At 39.6% G+C, this 23,608-nt stretch overlaps 1 protein-coding gene across 1 annotated transcript; it reads left to right on the forward strand.

The window, feature by feature from the left end:
- The first annotated feature begins 3,433 nt into the window (after window positions 1-3,433).
- LOC133408514 (immunoglobulin-like and fibronectin type III domain-containing protein 1) lies at window positions 3,434-23,135 on the forward strand. The gene is made up of 19 exons (XM_061687513.1): window positions 3,434-3,553; window positions 5,182-5,311; window positions 7,873-8,145; window positions 10,267-10,539; window positions 11,425-11,862; window positions 13,263-13,376; window positions 14,651-14,749; window positions 16,897-17,021; window positions 17,097-17,238; window positions 17,345-17,638; window positions 17,825-18,121; window positions 19,796-19,972; window positions 20,055-20,183; window positions 20,272-20,580; window positions 20,717-20,802; window positions 20,901-21,093; window positions 21,943-22,239; window positions 22,306-22,632; window positions 22,729-23,135. The coding sequence occupies exons 1-19, from the start codon at window positions 3,434-3,436 to the stop codon at window positions 22,731-22,733; spliced, it is 3,828 nt and encodes a 1,275-aa protein (XP_061543497.1). The 3' UTR covers window positions 22,734-23,135.
- The last annotated feature ends 473 nt before the right edge of the window (window positions 23,136-23,608 follow it).

A 23,608-nucleotide genomic window follows, 5' to 3' on the forward strand; every position in this document is an offset into this window, starting at 1 on the left:
AGTGTGAGGCACCTTGTGCTACGGTTACGGGAAGTTTGAAAGTCACTTTGAATTACCTTTTTTTCCTAAAAACGATGCAGTTACCCCACCCAGTGTGCCATGTCTACATAAAAGTAAGACAACAAAGCCGCTAACAGTGCTTATAAATATGTCATAAACTAGCATGTTTATGTCCATATAGTTATGTGTATATCCATTAACAAATCTCATCTGGGATTGGTTAAGAATAACAAAAGTTTTATTTTAACTGTTGTTAAAATAAAACGTTACACAAAGTAAGACAACATATTTCTAAACTAGATGATGATGCAGGAGAAATACTGCACAAACACTATTTCTCGACCCTGATGTCGGCCTTACAAAGTGAATTGCTCATTATGTGATGGGAGGGCACAGTGTTACAGCTGTAATGACATGTTGCGTTGTTTGAATGTGAATTAACATGCTTGTTTTTTGTGTGTTTTTGAAAGAAGAGGAACAGAATTTCTCCAAAACGAAGATGTCCCACCAGTAATGTAATGTTTGAAAATTAGCACGGGTGTAGATTTGGTCTCTTCTGTCAATCTTTTTTGAAGAAAGCCTGTATAAATTGTTGTCTACTTACTGTAACCTTCCTGAAAGCCGAAACGGTAATTACTGTTGTTCTTAGCAAAGGCTTTCATTTCATCCCCCAAAAACTGCTTCACATTTACACTCACAAATGTTTACTGCCTTTGCCTTTTTCCCTACTCTTTAAATTATAGCCCTTGCACATTTTCTTTGTACATACGCGACTCAAAAAGCTCGGGATATTCGGCTTTCACGTGAAATTTCAGGATAAACTTAAAATGCTCAATAAACTTTACAGGAAACTTAATTTGACCTCTAAACCTTTTGAAACATGGTGCTAATATTTTTTTGCTAATGTTACTGTTTCAGTATGCCTATACTTTGTAGTGATCAGGTCCACAAATTCTATGAGGCGACAATTAAGTAGATAAATGACTATGTGCAATCAATTTGACTCGTTCGTGGCAGTAAGAGCTACGGTAATTTTTGTTAAAGCTGGAGTTAGTTCAAGAGACTGCAATTGGAGTATACTCATCTGTTCAAATTTATTATTCATATTACATTGAAACTAGAAATAATCATTTTTAAAAAAGATAAATGTACACTAGACAGAAAAAGGGAGATGTCTGCTTTTGGGTTTTAATGCTTCAGTTGGATGTGCATTCAAAAGTTTAAAGGTCAAATTAAATTCATCTGTAAAAGATTATGATGCATTTTAGGTTCATCCTGAAACTTCACCCCAAAGCCCAATATCCTTAGATCTTTGTGAGTGGTGTATATCTATTAATATATTTTTTTTCCCATTGGATTAGGAATCAGGAAGTCCAAAGTGCCAGGTGTAATGATAACACAGTTTGAGGCGGAACTTCCAGAGGGAATGACAACCCCGGATTTTTCCCGCAAACCCATCGCGATCACTATTCAAGAAGGTTAGCTTCCAACTCTTTCTGAATACACAATGGGATGATCATCTTTACTAATGTACAATCATACTATGTTCCAGGAAAAAGTACATTATTTAAAGCCATAGTCGTGGGTAATCCAAAACCCACAGTCACGTGGACTCGAGCAAACAGAGAAATCGTTTTTCACCCGGACACCTGCCGGCAAAATTACAGTGAAGCGTCTCGCGAGCATACTCTGGAGGTACAGTGCCAATCAAAATGTATGAATGGTGCCAAAGCAAAAAAATGTCAATGATAGTAAAAAGTGCTTTTTCATCAGTTTCCCAAGGTGGCCCCAGAGGATGCAGACACCTACAAGTGTTACGCAACAAATGATTATGGACGAGCCGTTTGCACCGTCGTCCTGAACGTTATTGAGGGTATTTAGGACATTGAAACAGGGGATTATGAAAGCCTGTGTGAAGAAGATTATCATGAAAAAAAACCAACAACTTTTCATTATCTGTTCACAGTGGGATTCTCTAAAACCAAGGAACTTCAAAAGACATATGGGGACGGTAAGACCGGAGCACATTGTCATAAAAATGACAAATGACTTGTGTCCTCTTTAGGACAAACATCGCAATGATTAATTAGTCCATGCGGGAAATTTTTAAAGAAGAGACATTACTAAGTTTTAGGGCTCGCTTTTCATCCTTCTGGGTAAGTGATCGTGATCCCGACAAACTGTTTTGGTGATTCAACGCATTTTCATAACAGCGTGACAAGTGGCCACCATCTTTGTGGAATTTTCTAAAAAACATGAAATAAGGTGTTCAAACCCCTCTAAAATTCTTTAAAACAAATACACTGATGACAAAACAAAAACAAAAAAACTTTGATTACTACAGTACATGACTTATTCTACTGCCCATACTGATCTTCTCACAGATAATGTTCCTTTTGCGCTTTTAAAGTCCAATTGTTTAGACACAATTTGATATCTAACGGTAATTTTGACAGGTCGATGGATATTTTTCACTGCAACTTGTCAGTTCCCTGAGTAGCAGATGAAATTAAAGGGTTGAGGAGATATGTTGAGAAATAATGAAGTTAGACTGTTTTACTCTAATTGGAAGGAGTTTTTTTGACCCGACTTTCTATAGGCGATACCACACAAAAACGTTCCCCAAAAAAGGCCCTATTTTCCGAAACAAAACTAAATTTCCCCGGAAATCATCATCTGATTTTTTTTTTTTTTTTTTTTGGTGTGTTGTACTGACGTAGAAGTGGCCATTCCAACCAGACTCAGCATTTTGACATACTGTCATTTTTGGGAAATCTTGTCACTTTGCTAATTTAAAGTAGTCAGTGACATGCGTTGGCAATCCCCCACCTATCATGCCAAACCTGTCAAAGATATCTTAACAAAGATACATTATTTGTAGCAAATAGCGAGTTTCAGCAAATAAAACAACACGTGGCTTTTATGAGGGTGCTTCTTTTCCCAAATTATCGGAGATGTATTTATTTTCTGTACCTAATATGTTTTATTTGCCTCTTCCACGAGCAAAGTGCAAAACCCTCTTGTGAATAAGGGATACAAGGTGTTGGGATGTTTAGTGTGCAAAACCACAAAAACAGCAAGCTAGGCTCTGGTCCTCCTCGCTATCCCTAATCAAGTGGCCATGCTTTACTGATACAAACGACTTGTATCAAAGGAAAAAAATACAAATAGGGGAATTTGTGAAAAGCAAATTGTGAATAGGCGGGGAATTACTCTATCAATCGTCTCTGATTTATCATCACATAACCATTATTTACAAGAAAGATTCAAAGTCTGGATTATTTCAAAAGAGAATCATGACTGACTGATCTTTGTTGCGTTCCTTTTCTGTCCAGATATACCAGACTTTCTTCGCAAAAAGCTTAAAAAGTGGTCGCTACCTTTGCAAGACGACAAGGCGGCGACGCCAGAGGAGAAGGTCTGGGAAATCCTCATGAGTGCAGATAAGAAAGACTACGAGCGCATCTGCATGGAATACGGCATCACCAACTTCCGTGGGATGTTGAAGAAACTGAAGAAGATGAAGCAAGAGCAAGGTGACGACATCACAGAGGTACATAACCCTTCATTTCGTTGGATAGTAAATATACTGCTGATGTATTTTATTTTTGTACAGATTTAGTTTATTTCTGCCTTTGGAATTGCGTTTATGATTATCCTTCTGACTTTTAGGGGGGGGGGGGGGGGCTATCGACACGCCCACATGTGTGCATCCTGTTGAAATTGCATGTACTGTGTCATAGGGGTCTCCAACCCCATGCATAATCACTCAGTAGTGCCCTCTGGAAAGTAAAAAAATAAATAAAAATAATAATAAAAATATTTTAAAAAATACATTTAAAAATTTGGCCAATTCACCAATCAACATGAAATTGGGTAGACACGTCTCTAATTATATCTGTGCACTAAATTGAACAGGAAGTCTGTCATTTGGAGCAGAAGCAGCCATTTTGGGTGAATTCCACTCCTCCAACAAGGAAATTCACCCTAATGGGCCGAAGTAGCAATCGGGTATACGAGGCCAGTGTTTATTATTATTCATTTTAACTTTTATTGAGCACAAAAAAATGTCACGGTACACCACCAAACAAAAATGTGACTAAAAGTATATACTACATACTGAAATAACGATGATGTGCTCACAAAATTACACTTGTCAGTGTGTGCGTGCAATTACTTATTTTGCTGTGTGAATGGCAACAGTTGGTTGGATACATTTTATAGTGTGCCTTCTTAAATAATCATTTTCAGACCAATTAATTTAAATAGGATAATTTCCTGGGCAAAGAGGTCTGGAATCACCGTACTAGACTGACGGACGACGCTAAATTGCCACGCTTTTTTGCCTTGTGGACAGAGGATCGCGTCGGACTTTGATCATTTCCAAGACTTTGCCACACAAAAAGGGCCCAAGGGGACCATTCATATCCGCTTGCAGCTTTAATTACTACTTGTTGTTTCGTACTATTGTTTGTTTCACACATGAATACTCTGAAACACATCGAGGAAGATGATGACGATGAAGCTACAACTGACTTGGACTTGGAGCTTAGAGAACTGAATAGTAAAGTATTCCTTTACAATGTGAGATGTCAGGATCTGCAACTCTTCGGTTGAATTCTTTTATTAACTCATTCACTGCCAGAGTTCCTCTTATTGCCAGCTGTTTTAGAGCATTTTCATTGATCTTTCAAGGCCCACAGAACATTCTTCTATGACAATGTAAGTACCAAACCTACCAAAAGAAAGAGTAGACTCTTCTTTCTTTTTCCATTGTTCAGTAATCAGCAGTAGAACATTGGTTGGTTGCACCAAAACCCCTGGTTTCTGTCAAAAAGCTTTTTGAAAAAAGAAATGTGATGGAAACCAGTGACCTTGACACTAGTGTTTTTGTTTTTTGTGACATTTCGAACTATAATTCTTTATCTTCAACTCAAAAGCTGTGCTGGAACCCTAATCGATCCAACGTCGCCATTTACTGGGATCCATTAATCACTCCGGTGGCTTACAGACCTGAATTTCACAGACAACCTGGGCGAGACCCTCTTCCACGTCTCACGTGACAAATGTATTCGTCGGTGGCAGTAAACAGTTGGATTCCAGTTGACGAATATATACGGCGGTGAATGAGTTAATAAAATTTCACACTGCATTTGTGTGTGTTGTGTATTATAATTGCAGGACAGCGAAATGGTCACCTACTCAAAAGAAGAATGCAACGAAATACAACATTCTCTGAAGCAAGTTGGCAAAAAACATGACGCAGAGCTCTACTCCATGGATGTGGATGGTGCCACTGTAGACTTAAAAGGTACACTTTCAGGACTGTGATAATAGTTTAAACAAGGTGGTAACCTACTGCTGCTGAATAGTGGTAGTAATCGTACGACTTAAGACCATTGCAGTAATAACCTTCTATTCCACTTTTGTGACCTGCAAAACGCTTCCCACATAGATTTAAAAAATCCCTGAGTCCATTTCGCTGACAGTCATCATATATTACTCCTTATATTTGCTTAAGACCCGCCTTCCAGCACGCTATGACGCGACCATCATTCCTTGGCTTTTCAGTCACTGTTGATCCATCATTGGACAAAATGGATGTCAATTTATTATAGCAGCACCACCGATTGCTTGGGATGTTACTCAGTTTGAAGGCACAAATAAATGTTATTATTTTAGTTTTGTTCAAGTCGATTTAGGGCCCGATGTCGAAAAGATAGAATTGGTCGAATTCATCTTCTGGAACAGCGACTCCAACTCCATTTATATTTTAATCTGTGGCTACAAAATTCAAAGAAAAGTATTTTTTTTTGTTTTGGTATTGTTTTTTTTTTTGTGTGTGTTTAAGGCAATCAGTGTCAAACTTTAGAATTCTGCAGTAGTTTTGGTAAAAATAACGCATTACAATTCAGGAACAAACATTGCAAAATAACTAATTACTGTACTTGCATATGAGAGAAAATAGTGATATGTATACAATGCAATACATTTTGGTGGTGACTTGTCGAACACCAGCACTGAGGAACTTACCAAAGGTAAAAGAACATATACTATGTAACATAACCATTAGAATCATACACAGACTGCCTCTTTTTCTTAGGACTAAAGAATCTGACAAAAGACAATCCGTTCTTCCAGTGCAAATGCAAGACCTTCTACAGTGGGTACGGAAGGTTTTCAGACCCCCTTCAATTTTTCACTTTTTTTTATATTGCAGCCATTTGCTAAAATCATTTAAGTTCATTTTTTTCCACATTAATGTAGACAAAGCACCCCATATTGACAGGGAAAAAAACTGAATTGTTGACATTTTTGCAGATTGATTAAAAAAGAAAAACTGAAATATCACACAGCCATAAGTATTCAGAGCCTTTGTTCAGAATTTAGTCGAAGCACCCTTTTGAGCTAATACAGCCATGAGTCTTTTTGGGAATGATGCAACAGTTTTTCACACCTGGATTTGGGGATCATCTGCCATTCCTCCTTGCTGATCCTCTCCAGTTCAGTCAGGTTGGATGGTGGATGTTGGTGGACAGCCATTTTCAGGTCTTTCCAGAGATGCTCAATTGGGTTTAAGTCAGGGCTCTGGCTGGGCCATTCAAAAATAGTCATGGAGTTGTTCGGAAGCCACTCCTTTGCTATTTTAGCTGTGTGCTTAGGGTCATTGTCTTTTTTGAAGGTGAACCTTCGGCCCAGTTTGAGGTTCTGAGCACTCTGGAGAAGGTTTTATTATATCCTGATATCTATATTATAGATATCAGGATATATCCCTGTACTTGGCCGCATTCATCTTTTCTTCGACAGCTGAAAAACACCCCCACAGCATGATGCTTCCACCACCATGCTTCGCTGTTGGGACCGTATTGTACAGGTGATGAGCGGTGCCTGGTTTCTCCACACATGCTACTTAGAATTAAGGCCAACAATTTCTATCTTGGTCTCATCAGACCAGAGAATCTTATTTCTCACCATCTTGGAGTCTTTCAGCTGTTCTTTGAGCTAACTCCATGCGGGCTTTTGTGTGTCTTGCACTGAGGAGAGGCTGACGTCGGGCCACTCTGCCATAAAGCCCCAACTGGTGGAGGGCTGCAGTGATGGTTGACTTACTAGAACTTTCTCCCATCTCCCAACTGCATCTCTGGAGCTCAGCCACAGTGATCTTGGGGTTCTTCTTTACCTCTCTCTCCAAGGCTCTTCTCCCCCAATTGCTCAGTTTGGCCAGACGGCCAGCTCTAGGAAGGGTTCTGATCACCCCAAATGTCTTCCATTTCAGGATTATGGAGGCCACTGTGCTCTTAGGAACCTTAAGTGCAGCAGAATTTGTTTTTGTAACCTTGGCCAGATCTGTGCCTTGCCACAATTCTGTCTCTGAGCTCTTCAGGCAGTTCCTTTGACCTCATGATTCTCATTTGCTCTGACATGCACTGTGAACTGTAAGGTCTTACATAGACAGGGGTGTGGCTATCCTAATCAAGTCCAATCAGTATAATCAAACACAGCTGGACTCCAATGAAGGTGTAGAACTATCTTAATTAATGAGGAAACAAATTAACTTCCATGATTATAATAAATGGCTGCAATATAACAAAGAGTGCAAAATTTAAGGGGTTCTGAAAACTTTACGTACCCACTGTATGTACATTAATTAATTAGATCAATCATATAAATGATACAAGGAAGTAAAATGGAAGATGCTAAGAGTGGAAGTCCATAACCAACATTTAAATTCATATAACCGAATATGATGAAAAGAGAACAAATGCGTCTCTGTCGCCGAACACATCACCTGTCTGCTATTAGCAACAAATTGCTAACTTGATGTGCTGACAACAATAACTGCGTCTCTCCTGTGTTTATATAATTCCTCAGCACCTGATGTCGACTTTGCTATTAAAATCCAAGAGGTCATGGCGGAGGAAAGACAGGATGCAGTGTTTACATGCGTCCTGACGGGGCCTCTAGACGAGATCAAGTGGTTTTGCAAGAACATGCAGCTGTCAAACGGAGAAAAATTCGAAATCACCGTCTCGGAAGATAAGCTCATCCACAAGCTGATGGTGCGTGACTGCCTGCCATTGGATGCTGGCATCTACGTTGCTGTGGCAGGCATCAGATCGTGCAACGCCTGGCTTGTGGTTGAAGGTGAGAAATAATTATTGTATCGTAATTTTTTTCCCCCCATTTTCATTTAGGAATCGAAATTTAAAAAATTTTAACGTGACATATTGTGTAATTCCTTTTTTAATGTAACACTTTAAAAAATGAATACAGAATACAGATTTTTCAATACTCAACTGAAAAACTGAGTTTGATTTAAATATTCAATTAGTCGCGTGTAGGTGACCCGGATATTTGCTAAAAGCACGTTAACTAGACAGTAGCCTCAATAAGTCAACCAAGACATAAACACACAGGTCCTCACTTATCATTGCACAATAGTTGAAGGGAGAATGAAAATAGCGTGTTGTGTTGTTGTAGTGATTTGCTCCGAGTCTACTAGTCTACATACAGTATGGTGTATAACGTTCCGTGTGGAATGAATTGAAAACAATGCAAACGGACAGACAATGAGTGATTTAAGCAGACCTTCCATGTCAGATGTAATGCATGAAACCGATCACAATAACCCTTGAAACATACGTCCTTGATTTCATATGGCTAATGGATTATTTGATGGATCGTGGTTGTGGTCCGGACTGATTGTGGTGGCTAACAAGCTAACATATCTTAACTAATGTTGGTTACCAAAAATCTGGGCCAGGTAAAGCAACCGACCAATTAAATAGTCAGTCCAGTGGCCTGTTTTTCAATTTTGTGTTTCTGATCTGAGCCTAAAATAAAATATGAAAAATCTGGCATTTTTCTCTTTTTTTTTCATCATAAGATTGAAATACAAAATACATCACTTCATTTTTCGATTGCATGGAGTACAAATGATTGGTGTTGGGATTTTTCTTTCTATCGAATAATGGATTCTCTTGACAAAACATTCAGGTCAAATCTTGGAATATGTTTTAATCCTCCAGCGGATAAAGAGGGTAGCAGCAAAGGAAATAAAGCCGCTCGGAAAAACACCATGGTGGTGGGTGGTGATGACGAAGACTTGCTGAGGATCGCCAAGGAGCAGCAGGAAAGGTACCAGAAAGAAATGGAGGAGAAGCTGGCTCAATCGGAGCGGGATGCCGCTGAGGAAGCCGCTCGGCTGGAGGCGCAAGCGGCTAAAAAGCGGTCCGACGAAGCCAAGGCTGCCTCGAAAGCCGCTGCCAGAGCAAAAAAGGCGGAAGCTGGCGTGGAAGACCCTTCCATCAAAGCAGCAGGAAGCGGTTCTGATGTGACTGTCGACCAGAGAATCTTATTTCTCACCATCTTGGAGTCTTTCAGGTGTTCTTTGAGCAAACTCCATGCGGGCTTTTATGTGTCTTGCACTGAGGAGAGGCTGACGTCGGGCCACTCTGCCATAAAGCCCCAACTGGTGGAGGGCTGCAGTGATGGTTGACTTACTAGAACTTTCTCCCATCTCCCAACTGCATCTCTGGAGCTCAGCCACAGTGATCTTGGGGTTCTTCTTTACCTCTCTCTCCAAGGCTCTTCTCCCCCAATTGCTCAGTTTGGCCAGACGGCCAGCTCTAGGAAGGGTTCTGATCACCCCAAATGTCTTCCATTTCAGGATTATGGAGGCCACTGTGCTCTTAGGAACCTTAAGTGCAGCAGAATTTGTTTTTGTAACCTTGGCCAGATCTGTGCCTTGCCACAATTCTGTTTCTGAGCTCTTCAGCTAGTTCCTTTGACCTCATGATTCTCATTTGCTCTGACATGCACAGTGAACTGTAAGGTCTTACATAGACAGGGGTGTGGCTATCCTAATCAAGTCCAATCAGTATAATCAAACACAGCTGGACTCCAATGAAGGTGTAGAACCATCTTAATTAATGAGGAAACTAATTAACTTCCATGATTATAACAAATGGCTGCAATATAACAAAGACTGCCAAATTTAAGGGGGTCTGAAAACTTTACATACCCACTGTATGTACATTAATTAATTAGATCAATCATATAAATGATACAAGGAAGTAAAATGGAAGATGCTAAGAGAGGAAGTCCATAACCAACATTTAAATTCATATAACCGAATCTGATGAAAAGAGAACAAATGCGTCTCTGTCGCCGAACACATCACCTGTCTGCTATTAGCAACAAATTGCTAACTTGATGTGCTGATAACAATAACCGCGTCTCTCCTGTGTTTATATAATTCCTCAGCACCTGATGTCGACTTTGCTATTAAAATCCAAGAGGTCACGGCAGAGGAAAGACAGGATGCAGTGTTTACATGCGTCCTGACGGGGCCTCTGGACGAGATCAAGTGGTTTTGCAAGAACATGCAGCTGTCAAACGGAGAAAAATTCGAAATCACCGTCTCGGAAGATAAGCTCATCCACAAGCTGATGGTGCGTGACTGCCTGCCATTGGATGCTGGCATCTACGCTGCTGTGGCAGGCATCAGATCGTGCAACGCCTGGCTTGTGGTTGAAGGTGAGAAGTAATTCTTGTATCGTAATTTTTTTCTCCCCCATTTTCATTTAGGAATCGAAATTTAAAACATTTTAACGTGACATATTGTGTAATTCCTTTTTTAATGTAACACTTTAAAAAATGAATACAGAATACAGATTTTTCAATACTCAACTGAAAAACTGAGTTTGATTTAAATATTCAATTAGTCGCGTGTAGGTGACCCGGATGTTTGTTAAAAGCACGTTAACTAGACAGTAGCCTCAATAAGTCAACCAAGACATAAACACACAGGTCCTCACTTATCATTGCACAATAGTTGAAGGGAGAATGAAAATAGCGTGTTGTGTTGTTGTAGTGATTTGCTCCGAGTCTACTAGTCTACATACAGTATGGTGTATAACGTTCCGTGTGGAATGAATTGAAAACAATGCAAACGGACAGACAATGAGTGATTTAAGCAGACCTTCCATGTCAGATGTAATGCATGAAACCGATCACAATAACCCTTGAAACATACGTCCTTGATTTCATATGGCTAATGGATTATTTGATGGATCGTGGTTGTGGTCCGGACTGATTGTGGTGGCTAACAAGCTAACATATCTTAACTAATGTTGGTTACCAAAAATCTGGGCCAGGTAAAGCAACCGACCAATTAAATAGTCAGTCCAGTGGCCTGTTTTTCAATTTTGTGTTTCTGATCTGAGCCTAAAATAAAATATGAAAAATCTGGCATTTTTCTCTTTTTTTTTCATCATAAGATTGAAATACAAAATACATCACTTCATTTTTCGATTGCATGGAGTACAAATGATTGGTGTTGGGATTTTTCTTTCTATCGAATAATGGATTCTCTTGACAAAACATTCAGGTCAAATCTTGGAATATGTTTTAATCCTCCAGCGGATAAAGAGGGTAGCAGCAAAGGAAATAAAGCCGCTCGGAAAAACACCATGGTGGTGGGTGGTGATGACGAAGACTTGCTGAGGATCGCCAAGGAGCAGCAGGAAAGGTACCAGAAAGAAATGGAGGAGAAGCTGGCTCAATCGGAGCGGGATGCCGCTGAGGAAGCCGCTCGGCTGGAGGCGCAAGCGGCTAAAAAGCGGTCCGACGAAGCCAAGGCTGCCTCGAAAGCCGCTGCCAGAGCAAAAAAGGCGGAAGCCGGCGTGGAAGAGCCTTCCATCAAAGCAGCAGGAAGCGGTTCTGATGTGACTGTCGAACCGCACCTTGTAGAGCAGAGCGAAGACAATGAAGTTGGGGAAAATTCCTTATTTATGGAATCAGTTGAGGTCGATGAAGTAACAGGTGGAGACGGTGCCCCTGTCCAAGATATAGTTAAAGGTAAGCATGAAGACAAGATTTTGTTTGGAAATAATTTTACACACACGTTTCTGAAGTAGCAAAAAGACCCCCAAAATGTATATCATATGAATATTTAACAGCATCACCTAGGCTAGCAAATTTAAATATGCTTCATGTAGAAAAATGAAATGTAGTAATAAAGTAGGGGGGAAAAAAAGTCCTGCCACGAATGGCGAAAAAACACAAATAACTGACACCCCCCGACACAAAATCTTCCAAATTGCCTGTCAAAAGTATAAATCGTAACTACACCACAAGCTTTGACCCCCTAAACCGCTTAATATAATTTCTAAAGATCTTGAAAAAAATGAACCGGAAGTGTGCGCCAAACACTCCCTGTAACTTCTACTAAAAACCCTGGTTAAACTTAGCTCCTCCCCAAAATGCAAAGTTTGTCTTCTCAGTTGAGATGTATCACCTCAGCATACACCAATTAGTGTACTACTCTACTGTACTACTTTCCTATTTAGAGATGGTATTGGCAGCAACTTGCGGTGTCTTAGGACGTTTCAGGTCCCACAGAAGAAAAAAAAAACACGAAGACGAATCTGCGAAACGTGAACCGCAAATATGGGGGAAATGACTGTATTGATTTATCAAAATTCCATCGATATATTCAAAAGGATATAGAGTTTATAATTTAACCAAGCTTCACAAAGGTTACTCATGCGCAACACCTGACGTGACACACGTTTTTCTTTTTGTATTCCTCTGAATCTTTTCAACCATGTCCAAATCTGCTTTCCCTTTCGTCTATTTTTATTGAATTTCCTCGAAAGTGCACATTGCACACTCGTTTGACCGTGTTCCTACATACTCTAAGAGAAAATGACTTTTTATTGCTAATGAATGTCATTCTTCACAACAACAACAAAAAACTAACTGTAAGTATAAGCTTAAACTTAGTTCATTTTTACACATCTGGTAAAGAAAAATGTAGGTTATCTGAATGATAATTGATGTAATTTACAATACTTTACAATATTTATTACAAAATGACCCTGTGAATTGTACTTCATTCATGTCAAGTCTTGTGGTTCAAGATGCTTTCTCTTTCTGTTGCATAATCATGATGCTTATCATATAACACTGTCTGCTTTTTCATGGATTTTCAGCATTTCTCTTAAAGAACAATCCATGTCCTAAAAAAAATATTTTTTACCGAGAAGAAAATATCAATCAATTGTATCTAAAAAATTGATTGATTTTTCCCCAAAAAATATGATAAAATAAAAACTGGAACTGACGCTCAGTTACGAGTCAAAGGTAAGTATCCTTTGTGACTCAGAGTCAGAGTGCAAATTAATAACAGATATGAGAGCAAATATTAACCAACACATCATGTTCTGCATAAAGCTGCCACTGATTATCACCAATAGGAAATGATCATGGCGAGGGAACCGCAAAGCCAAAAAGTGAAAAGTCTGGAAAAAAAGAAAAACTTCCCAAAGTGATTGTGAGCCAAATTACGGACGGTGAAGACGCTGCTGTCGGTAAGAAACGTTTGAGGTTGCACACTGTCGATTATTTCCATGGCCGACAAATTATTTGTGAAAGACCGAGTTAAATGCGGGCCCGACAATTTATAGGAATTCACTGCAATGTCTACAAAGTCGAATTTTAAGGTCTCACATCATTTTTGGATGTGGATCCTTAAAGTCTGTCTTGATACAGGATTCTAAAATTGATGGATTTTTTTCAAAAATAGTTCAATTAAAAACATAAATAAATGGTCCTGATGCTGTGTTCAGCAGTTGCAGTTATGCCATGAGTCTCCTTTATAACAGAGTGCATAATAATAAATGCTATACGAGAGCGTCATTTCTCCGTAAAGCTGCCATTTATCAACACCAATAGGAAATGATCATGGCGAGGAAACAGCAAAGCAAAAATGTGAAAAGTCTGGGACTAATGAAAAGCGTCCCAAAGTGAAAATTGCTGACACTGAAAATGCTGCTGCTGGGAAGAAACATCTATAGATCATTTCTTGTCCGCTAAATTACAGTATTTGACGATGAAAATGCTCATTTAAATGTGGCATTGACAATATATACTGTCAGAATACACTGCATTGACTCCAAACTCGGTCACCATACTGATTTTGAAATATTATCACAAAGGCCTCATACTACTTTAAGGCCGGAATGTTCGAAGACCATCATATTTGTTAAGCGAATCAAGAGATGTTGTTGATTTCGCTGTTGTAAGTGCAACTCTAACTCTTTTGCAATTATTAGTCAGAATGCTTATTAATAACACATATCACCAATAGCCAGGGACTGTTAATAGCCTGAAGTTCGGATTTTTATTGAAGGAAAGTGCTTATATTTGTTTTGCCAAATGTGGAAGTAGGTTGCGCATAAAGCAGATTGTCCGCCAGGATCGATTGCTGAGAAGATTGCGGATTGTTAAATCTGTCACGATCATCTGGAGAGCCTTCAATCAAATGGGGAAATCTTCATGTTTGTACCCCATTTAGTTGCTGTATTTAACATTTAAAAGAATACAGTACCTTGTGTTATTACTTTGTCACGGACAATTTGAAATCAAGGTCTCAAATAATTTAATGTACTGGATATAATACCACCATTTGTTAAATCAATCAACTAATTCTAGAATTTCACATTTTTGAAAGAAACAATGATAACTTTGCTCCGATAACAGCTGAAGGTATTGTCCTGAAAATATTTTACAATTATTGGTGTGAGTGCATATTAATCAACAAATCGATAATCTGGATAAAGCTGACATTTATTATCACCAATAGGAAATGATCATGGTGAGGAAACTGCAGAGCAAAACAGTGAAAAGTCTGTGACTAACTGTCCCAAAGAGAAAATTGTGGACGGTAAAGACGCTGTTGTTGGTAAGAATTGTCCGAAGTTGCACACTCATTTATTTCATGCCATGAGCAATCGATTTTATGAGAATGAAAACACTGACGTTGAAGTGGCACTGACAATTTCAAGGTAAACCCTGTTTTGTCTCCAAAGTACTTTTCCATGGTCAATTTAAAGTACAATCACAAAAGCCTCATATCATTATCATCATGTTTGTGAAGTCTTGAAAATGGTCCATGACTGTCACCTACGTGTGTTGTTATTTGTGCGTGCACGTTTTTTTTTTTTTTTTTTTTTTTTTTTTTTTTTTTACATGTGCTATGAGTGGAGTTAAGTTGAAGTACAAATGACAATTTGCATTTAAGCGTGGGGCTGAATTGTCCATTTGTGTACTTGTGTACGGAATGACCGTATTTCCTCAATTAGCAGCCATCTCTCAAAAAGCCAGATAGGCATTCACAAATAAATGCCCCCCTCAAACATTGCAACAAGGTGAAAAAATGCAGTAGAAAGTGTAATCATCTCAACTCACAAAGCCTATTGTTCACACACAGACACATTAAGAACTACCGAGTCAAACTAAACTCTGTTGCAAACCAAGATAGAAGCATGTCAACTGTCTCTCAGTTCAATTTAAGTGTGGAGTTCCTAGCATCATCTGTAGAAGTCGTTTTTAACTGCATTTAAACGGTTGACAGAAGATGCATGAACAATGTTGTGTGTGTCCACGTTGGTTGTTATTTGTCCATTTTATTTCTAATTCCAATTTCACATGAAATGAATTGTAATAAATGTAACATTGTTGAATATGATTGCAAAAAAAAAAAAGACTTCACTCCATATGCAATTAATTCATTTATCTCTGCACTATTTGCGGAAATACGGTCTGTTGAAACAGTTTGCTTCCGATGGTCTTTTCTGTATCAAATATTAACTATGCTAACTAAAACCCTGCTGTTGCATTGCCATTTGCATTGCTCCTGATTGTCAATATTATTAGTGTTGTTAATGCTATGTTTTGATGCATACTCAACAGTCAATAAGAAACACTGGACTGATGGTACTCACCTTGATGTCACCTAAAAGCAAAACAAAATAATAAACACTATGATATATTGGCACTGGACCATGCAGGAAGTGATAAATTTGGCGAGAGTGAGGAAGAGGAGGACGAACAGCCAGCAGCTGGCAAGAGCATCAGAGTAAGGCAAGGCCCGCTGATCGAGGAGACAATCATTGGTAAGATGGCATGCGTTGCAGTACCTTCTGCATGGGGAATTACTTTTTATTTTTATGATGAAGTCATTTGATGACAAAATGACTTTTAATGCGCTTTGAGGCTTTACATCCAATGTGTGTGCAAACTCTAATTGAATAAATGACCTTTTCCAGTCATTGTTTCTCGACAGGAGTGCATTTCACCTTTGAGTGCCTTGGAGATATGCTAATCAAATTGGATGCACTCACGAGGGCACCCGATATAATTACAGCCTTAATAGGCAAATGAATGAAAACATATTGGGGTCTCGTGTGCGGCACGCAATACATCTGCGTCTTAATTAGACCTGATGACTGGAGGTAATGTACTGTTTAATGTGTATGTGTTTTCACCTCCATTTCATGTGCTGTGTTTGCAGACAGTGTGGGCACATTTGTGCTCTTTGTGCGTTCATGTTAACAATCTTGCTTGCTTTCCGTAACTTAATTGAGGATGAGTCAGTGCATTGAGGGCGATTACTCAAATGAACACAACGGACATGTGCTCTTTGGACGGAAGCCGTAACAGACACTCCTGTGTGCGGACATGCTCTTTGATCATTTCAAGATGGAGAACTGCTGCCTCTTGAACTGTTTTTGAACAGAGAAGAGATTTTTTAACTCATGACGAGAAGCAAGACATTTTCGAATCTTAAGGATGAAGACAGCCACTCTCCAACCAAACAATGACAAAGACACCTATCATAGCCTCTTCATATACATAAAACCTCAATTTTAGTATGTGAAGAACTAAATTTATAGGAAATACTCAATGAAAAATGAGGTAAGTGTTCTCAAATGTGCATGCATCTCCCAACGGGTGACTGTCAACTGTATATACATATGATAAACACAACATGCTGAGGTCAGCAGCAATGGGTCTGTTTCACTAACTTGTCAGTTGATTAATCTTCAGACCCAGGTGTTCACTTCCACATCGGACTCTCCGACTGCAAAGCCATCATTGGGGAAGACGCGGAGCTTGTGTGTAAACTCAGCAGCGAGGACTGCGAGGGTATCTGGTACAAAGATGGAGAAGAAGTATATACTCTTGGAAATTAATGATGTTTTTTTTTTTATTTTATAAGTTTCAGATGAGACTGAGTTTGTTTCCAGATAAAGTCGACGGAGGCTATGACCATTATAAAAGAAGGAAGCTACCATAAGTTGAAACTTCACAAAGTCCCAGAGGAATTTGCCGGAAAATATAAGTTTGAAGCAGATGGACGGAAAACGGAGGCCTTAGTGGTTGTTGAAGGTAAGCGCAGAAGCAATGTTCTGACAAAGTGTGTCATGTGGCAAAAAACAAACAAACAAACAAACAAACATTACAATGCCTAAAATATATGTGTAAACATTTTTAGATCCCCCAAGATTCAACCGAGAGGACCTAAAAACCTTTATCAATCCTGTTACGGTGAAAAAGGGGCACAAAGCAACCTTCAGGTTAGCATACATGGGACAGGAGCCAATAAAAGTTCAGTGGTTCCTCGAGGGGGAAGAGCTTTCGGACGCGGCCAATATCAAGCTCGAAACCTCGGATGGCTGCACACGTCTGCTTCTGATGAAGCTGCAGCGCAAGGACAGCGGTGAAGTCAAGTTGAAGCTAAAAAATGAATTTGCCACTGCCGAGGCCTTAACTGAACTGATTGTATTAGGTATGTAGTTTATTGAAATAAAGTACATACAGTGAAGCATCCAAAGCTAGAAACAATTCATCCTGTAACTTCAAAGCTACAAATTGTATGACTTCTGGGCCATTAAACTTTGAAGATTCCATTGTATTTTTAAACAATGCTAAACATTTAGCACTTCTACTTAATGTTCCTAACATTACTGAACAGATAAACCCACGCCCCCGATGGGACCTGTGGAGATTGTCGAAGCTTCCTCTTCTGCAATTGAGATAAAGTGGCGACCACCGAAAGACAGCGGCGGCTGCAACATAGGCAACTATATTCTCGAGAGGCAACAGGTGGGCCGCAATACCTGGAAGAAGGTTGGGCCCATCGGTCCGCTGGCGAAATACCGGGACCTTGACGTAGACCATGGCCGCAGGTACTGCTACCGCATCAGAGTGGAGACTGAAATTGGCACTAGTGAGCTGATGGAAACGGAGGACATTCAAGCTGGGACAAAAGGTAAACAAATGCCATCGTTGGATGTATAAAATCAATATCCACCAAAGCCGGCTTCACCCAACAATTTTAAACATCTTAATTTTTTTAAACATGAGAGAGCCCAAATGACAAGAAAAAAGTTTCTCTTCTATTGACTGGTGTCTTCGAGATGAACAACAGAGCACACCAGTGATCTCAAATCAATCTCATAATATATGTCGTAGTACCAGGACTGACCTGTGAGAGGCAGCATTGTGCAACAGGGTATCAAGGACTGGGAGAAAATACAAAGATGTAGAAGAGAACACTTGTAGAAGAAGACAGGAGACGCTAGGCAGACTTAGTTTGTGTGGACTATATTATGGTTGGAAACTCTTCATTGTGCTGAATAGCTTTATACAAACCTGCAACACATTTCAATTTTTTCATGTATTTGTGTCTAAAATTATATAAAAATAGTGTGCAAAGGTCATTTCAGACTTACAAACTACAGAAGAAAATATCATAATGGGTGCTGGGCAGTATTTGGAAATTTTGGACAAGAGAGACAGTGGGGGAAGGCAGGAAGTCAGTCACCAGACACACGGGGATTAATTAATAATTAATAATGAATTAAGAGGACAAACGACATTGTGTTCGCAAAGCATAAGTTAGCAGGGTGTCATGATTAACATATACATTGACATTGTCAGTAGAGTTAAGCGGGGTACACGGACGATTTTTAAGCATCACAATGATGGAGCCACGGCATGTTCACTGACTCGAACAGATTGCACACACTGTTCGGAGCAGGTGTAGAAGTGGTAGAGACCGCCGTATTTAAAAGAGGTCTTTGCGATCTTGGTAGCACTGATAGTTTTCACCATGGAACAGTTGGAAGAGTACCGTAAGTGCAAAATTAAGCTTCGAGTGATGGAACTGGAAGTGTTACTGGAAGACAAACAAACATTATTGAGTTACAGAAAATAAATGTATCGCTTGAATAATTTTGGAGAAGCCAGCAACAGCATAAATTGCATCTTTTGTTTGATTTAACTCATCCCAAGTGCTAATCCTGTGAAACTGTGTTTAAAACCTGGGACTGTATCCCCAAAGAGCTGCTCTGGCAGAGGCCAGTTGAGACAGGAGATTTGTCATAGGCGACTGGCTCCAAGTCAACCCTTAGATCATTCAGAAGCTCCAAAATAGCCCTGCAGAATCGACAATAGGTTAATAATTTTTGTTTTGGCCGTTTAAAAAATGTTAAGAGAAGCGAAATTATGCCTGCGCCTTCTCGTCATGATTACACATGGTGGTGCCGTTTGAACCAGCTTTTCAGACGTAGTATGTAATGTATGTCAAATCAGCCATCACAATTTGTCTCATGTTTGAGCAAACACATGATGTGTGCTAAATTAATCAAATTGTATATACTCATCCCAGAACATGCAAAATTAACTGCAAAAACAGGTTAGCGCATTTCACTGATGCAGTCCTGGGTGCACCCGGTTTGCACATCAGCTTACACTGTTTGCGTGAACAATCAAGTTCATGCCCATTTTTGCATGTGCAAACCTTCAGTAAATTGTGCCCTTTGATTGCAAGGGAGATAAAATGCTAAAATTTGTCCTGACTGTCAGTTTGTGTATAGTACTTTAGTTCAAAGTAAAAACCTACTAGATTTCTAATAAAGATGCCGATTGTGTGTGCACACAGCATACCCTGGACCTCCATCAACACCAAAGGTTGTCAGTGCCTTCAAGGACTGCATCAACCTTTCGTGGACTCCTGGCAACTCGGGAGGCACCAAAATTCTCGGATACAACCTTGAAAAACGCAAAAAGGGGAGCAATCTGTGGGGTCAAGTCAACCCGCCGGATGAGATGATCAGAGGTTTATTTATGTTATGTTATGTCCTTGAGCAATATTAAATGTTGATGAGTTTTTTTTTAATTGTTGTTTTACACCCCTACAGCTAAAGGGTTTGCTGTTAAAGATGTGGTAGAGGGAATGCAATATGAATTTCGTGTGTCGGCTATCAATAACTCTGGACCGGGTGAATTTAGCACACCTTCAGAGTTTGTCTTTGCCAGAGATCCCAAAAGTAAGTGGTAACTTGGAAATTTAAGGGAAGTTTTGTTATTAAGCCAATCCTGAAAACTGGATCACTGATTATGAATCATACTTTTCAGAGCCTCCTGGAAAAGTCATCAATTTGAAGGTGACCGACTCCAGCTACACAACTCTATGCCTGTCTTGGACCAAACCCAAGGACATTGAGAAGGTCCAGGACGAAGCCAAGGGTTACTTTGTGGAGATCCGGCCCGCAGAGAACACAGAATGGAATCGTTGCAATTCCAACTTAGTAACCACAAATTTCTACACGGTGAAAAACATGAAGTCGCTGGGCATGTACTGGGTGAGAGTGATCGCTATCAACGATGGCGGCGAGGGGGAACCACAGGAACTGGATAACTACGTCCTTGCTATGCCGCCTCCCGGTGAATAACTTTCTTTTTTTTCCTCTTCGCCAGACTGGTTTAAATGTGCCTGCTTTTATAAATACCAAGAATGACTTTCATTGTGAAAATGACAGTCTTTCTAAAGTAGAAATATTTTTTGGTTTTTTTTACCTAGTGAGACCACGCTTCACCGACACCAAAATCAAGAGCTTCATGGTCGTGCGAGCCGGAAATTCAGCACGACTTACAATGAACTTTGAGGTAATTGTCTTAAGGAATGAGCACCACTTGGAGGACAAAAGCAGGAATGATTCATTCAGAGTGATCTATTGGTCATTATCTTTTTATATCCTCTGCAGGCATCGCCGTGGCCCGAGGTCACGTGGCTGAAAGACGACGTGCCGGTCACTAAAAAAGTGACGATTAGCAATGCGGAAGGCACTTCCCAGCTCCTAATTCCTTCCTCTGAGCGCTCAGACTCCGGGGTCTACACCGTTGTTGTGAAGAACATTGTCGGACAAGAAACATTCAGTATTGAAATAAGAGTCACAGGTGAGTGTTTGTAATTTAGGGGGGTCCTCCTCGGTTTATGGTGGAGTTCCATTCCTATGACGAAAATGTCATCCAAATTCGATTATGGTTTGATTATAATTATGACTCTACGACTGAGTTAATGTAGGTTAATAATAGACAACAGCACATCCCAATTTACATACAAATTTGAGATACCCCACCACTGTAGGAACAGAATGTAAACTAAGGACTACCTGTGTAGTTAAGCCCAAAATTATTCATACCTGGCCAAAGTGCGACTTTAAATGTAACTTTTTTTGCTGGAAATGACACGAGAAAGGACTTTAAGAAGCTCTGTTACAGATATAGAAAACTATAAGCCTGTTTATACATTTAAAATGATACAGATAACTGATAATTTCTTAGAAAATTGAATTTTATGCAGCATTTTCAAAAGGATAAAGCTTATGGTAACTTTGAGCATAGTCTGCAGGATTCTCATAAACTCTACATTTAGAATATTGCATATGAATGTATAGCAGGTCCTCGGTTTAGGACAGAATTCCTTTCCTACGGCGGCGAGGTAACCCAAATGTATAAGTCAGAACACAGTCTCCTTCACAAACCTATATTAATATCGTAGTTAAGTCACAATTACAGTAAATATTTGTAGGGGGAAAAAAATTAAGCCATCAATTTTAAACAAAAGAAAAAAAAGCCACGAAAATGTCTTACGTTTAGACGCAAACTAGCCCACTGCGCGTAATTAGTAACCACAAATTGTCGCAGTTTTAGACCCAAGGAAAACAAGGACACCCTGTACTCAGTTTCTGTTCCATTTAGAGTAGAACATTTTTGCTTTTTTTTAAAAAAAATTTTTAATTCTAGATGAACCAAAGCCACCAGGTCCAGTTGAAATTGAAGAAAATGTGCCAGGGACGGTGACCATTTCGTGGACGCCTTCTCCAGACGAGAAACGTGACGACAGGTTGCATTACATGGTGATGAAGAGAGACTCCACCAAGGGCACATGGTTGACCGTGGCAGATCACATTTTTAACAATAAGTTCACAGCCTGCAACATAATGCCGGGCTGCGAGTACCAGTTCCGCGTCTATGCAAAGAATGACATGGGCTCCTCCAAACCGTCTGAATCACCAAAGTGGCTGCTATCAAACAAGAAAGGTATGTACAGCAGTAGATGTTTGCACAAAAACATCTGAGACAATTCACATGCACAATTTTCTTCAGAGAAGTTCACAGTGAACATACCGGAATCCAAGACCTGGGATCTCCAGTGCCCCCCGAAGTTCCTCGTCCCACTGAAAATGCACACCGCTCCCCAAGGATACGAATGCTACATGAGCTGCGCTTTAAAGGGGGACCCGACGCCTCACGTCACGTGGCTTCGCAACAACATTAGCCTGAATACCAACACAAACTACTACATCTCCAACACCTGCGGAGTCTGTTCTCTACTCATATTGAGGGTTGGACCCAAGGACACCGGAGAGTACAAGGTGGTGGCAGAAAACCCCAGAGGGAGAGCAGAGTGCTCCACCAAGTTGACAGTTAGGGGTAAGTCTTGAACAGTCGCGATATCTGGACAGTATGTGGCTGTGTCATGAAAAAGAAAAAAATCATTACAAATCTTATCCTTTTTTTCAATTTCAGAATAAAACAATTTTAAAAACATGGAGAAGATGGACTTTTGACCAGAAAAAAAGCAAAGCTGTCACTCACATGAAATCATTGCTGCTGATCTTCAGTGTTGAAACAACCCTCTCTGACACCTTGTTATGGTCCCCTTATGATGTCGAAGACTTGTTCAACAAATGTTGACTTGATAATTATTTAATTTAATGCAACAAAATATATATATTTTGATGGGTCTAGTAAATAAATTGCCTTACGAACACAGTATACTATTATTAAAAAGTAACGTTTAAGTTGACACAATCGTCGTATGCGTGTCTAACAGCAAACATCACACTGTAGAAATTAAATACATTCATGTTAAATGCATTTTCGTCAAAGCTGACTGTCCACTGCCTGAATTGGTTAAGTCCCAAGCACTAACTGAGGAGAATGAAATTGTTTTTGACTTTAATGTAAATAAACTTTTTGACTCATTAAAGAGTGATTTTTATTTTTATTTTAAATTTTTTTTGGGAGGGGCCGGCAACATCAGCAGCATTACCAAATTACAATTCACGGTATTTCCACACAGTGACCCCTCGCTCTAACAGACGGCCTGCACCCAATTAGTAACCGGATGAGTCATCCAACACGGACATCAACGAGTTAACCGCAATTTCAACTCCAAAACAGCAAGACCAAAGCACATTCTCTCAGATGACTTAAAGTTAACTTGGAGTCTTAAAACATGCTGTAAATGAGTTCCCTGCACAGTATTGAAAATTATCTCGTCCTTAATAAAAATAAGCGTTCCAGTAGACTGATCACGCCACAATGTTGTGTGCATTTTTGCTACCTTCCTCTGACTATAAAAATATGTATTAAAAACACTTCTAGGCCTTAAAAGAAAAAGTAA

The sequence above is a fragment of the Phycodurus eques genome, chromosome 10 (genome assembly GCF_024500275.1).
Source record: "Phycodurus eques isolate BA_2022a chromosome 10, UOR_Pequ_1.1, whole genome shotgun sequence".
Lineage (NCBI taxonomy): Eukaryota > Metazoa > Chordata > Actinopteri > Syngnathiformes > Syngnathidae > Phycodurus > Phycodurus eques.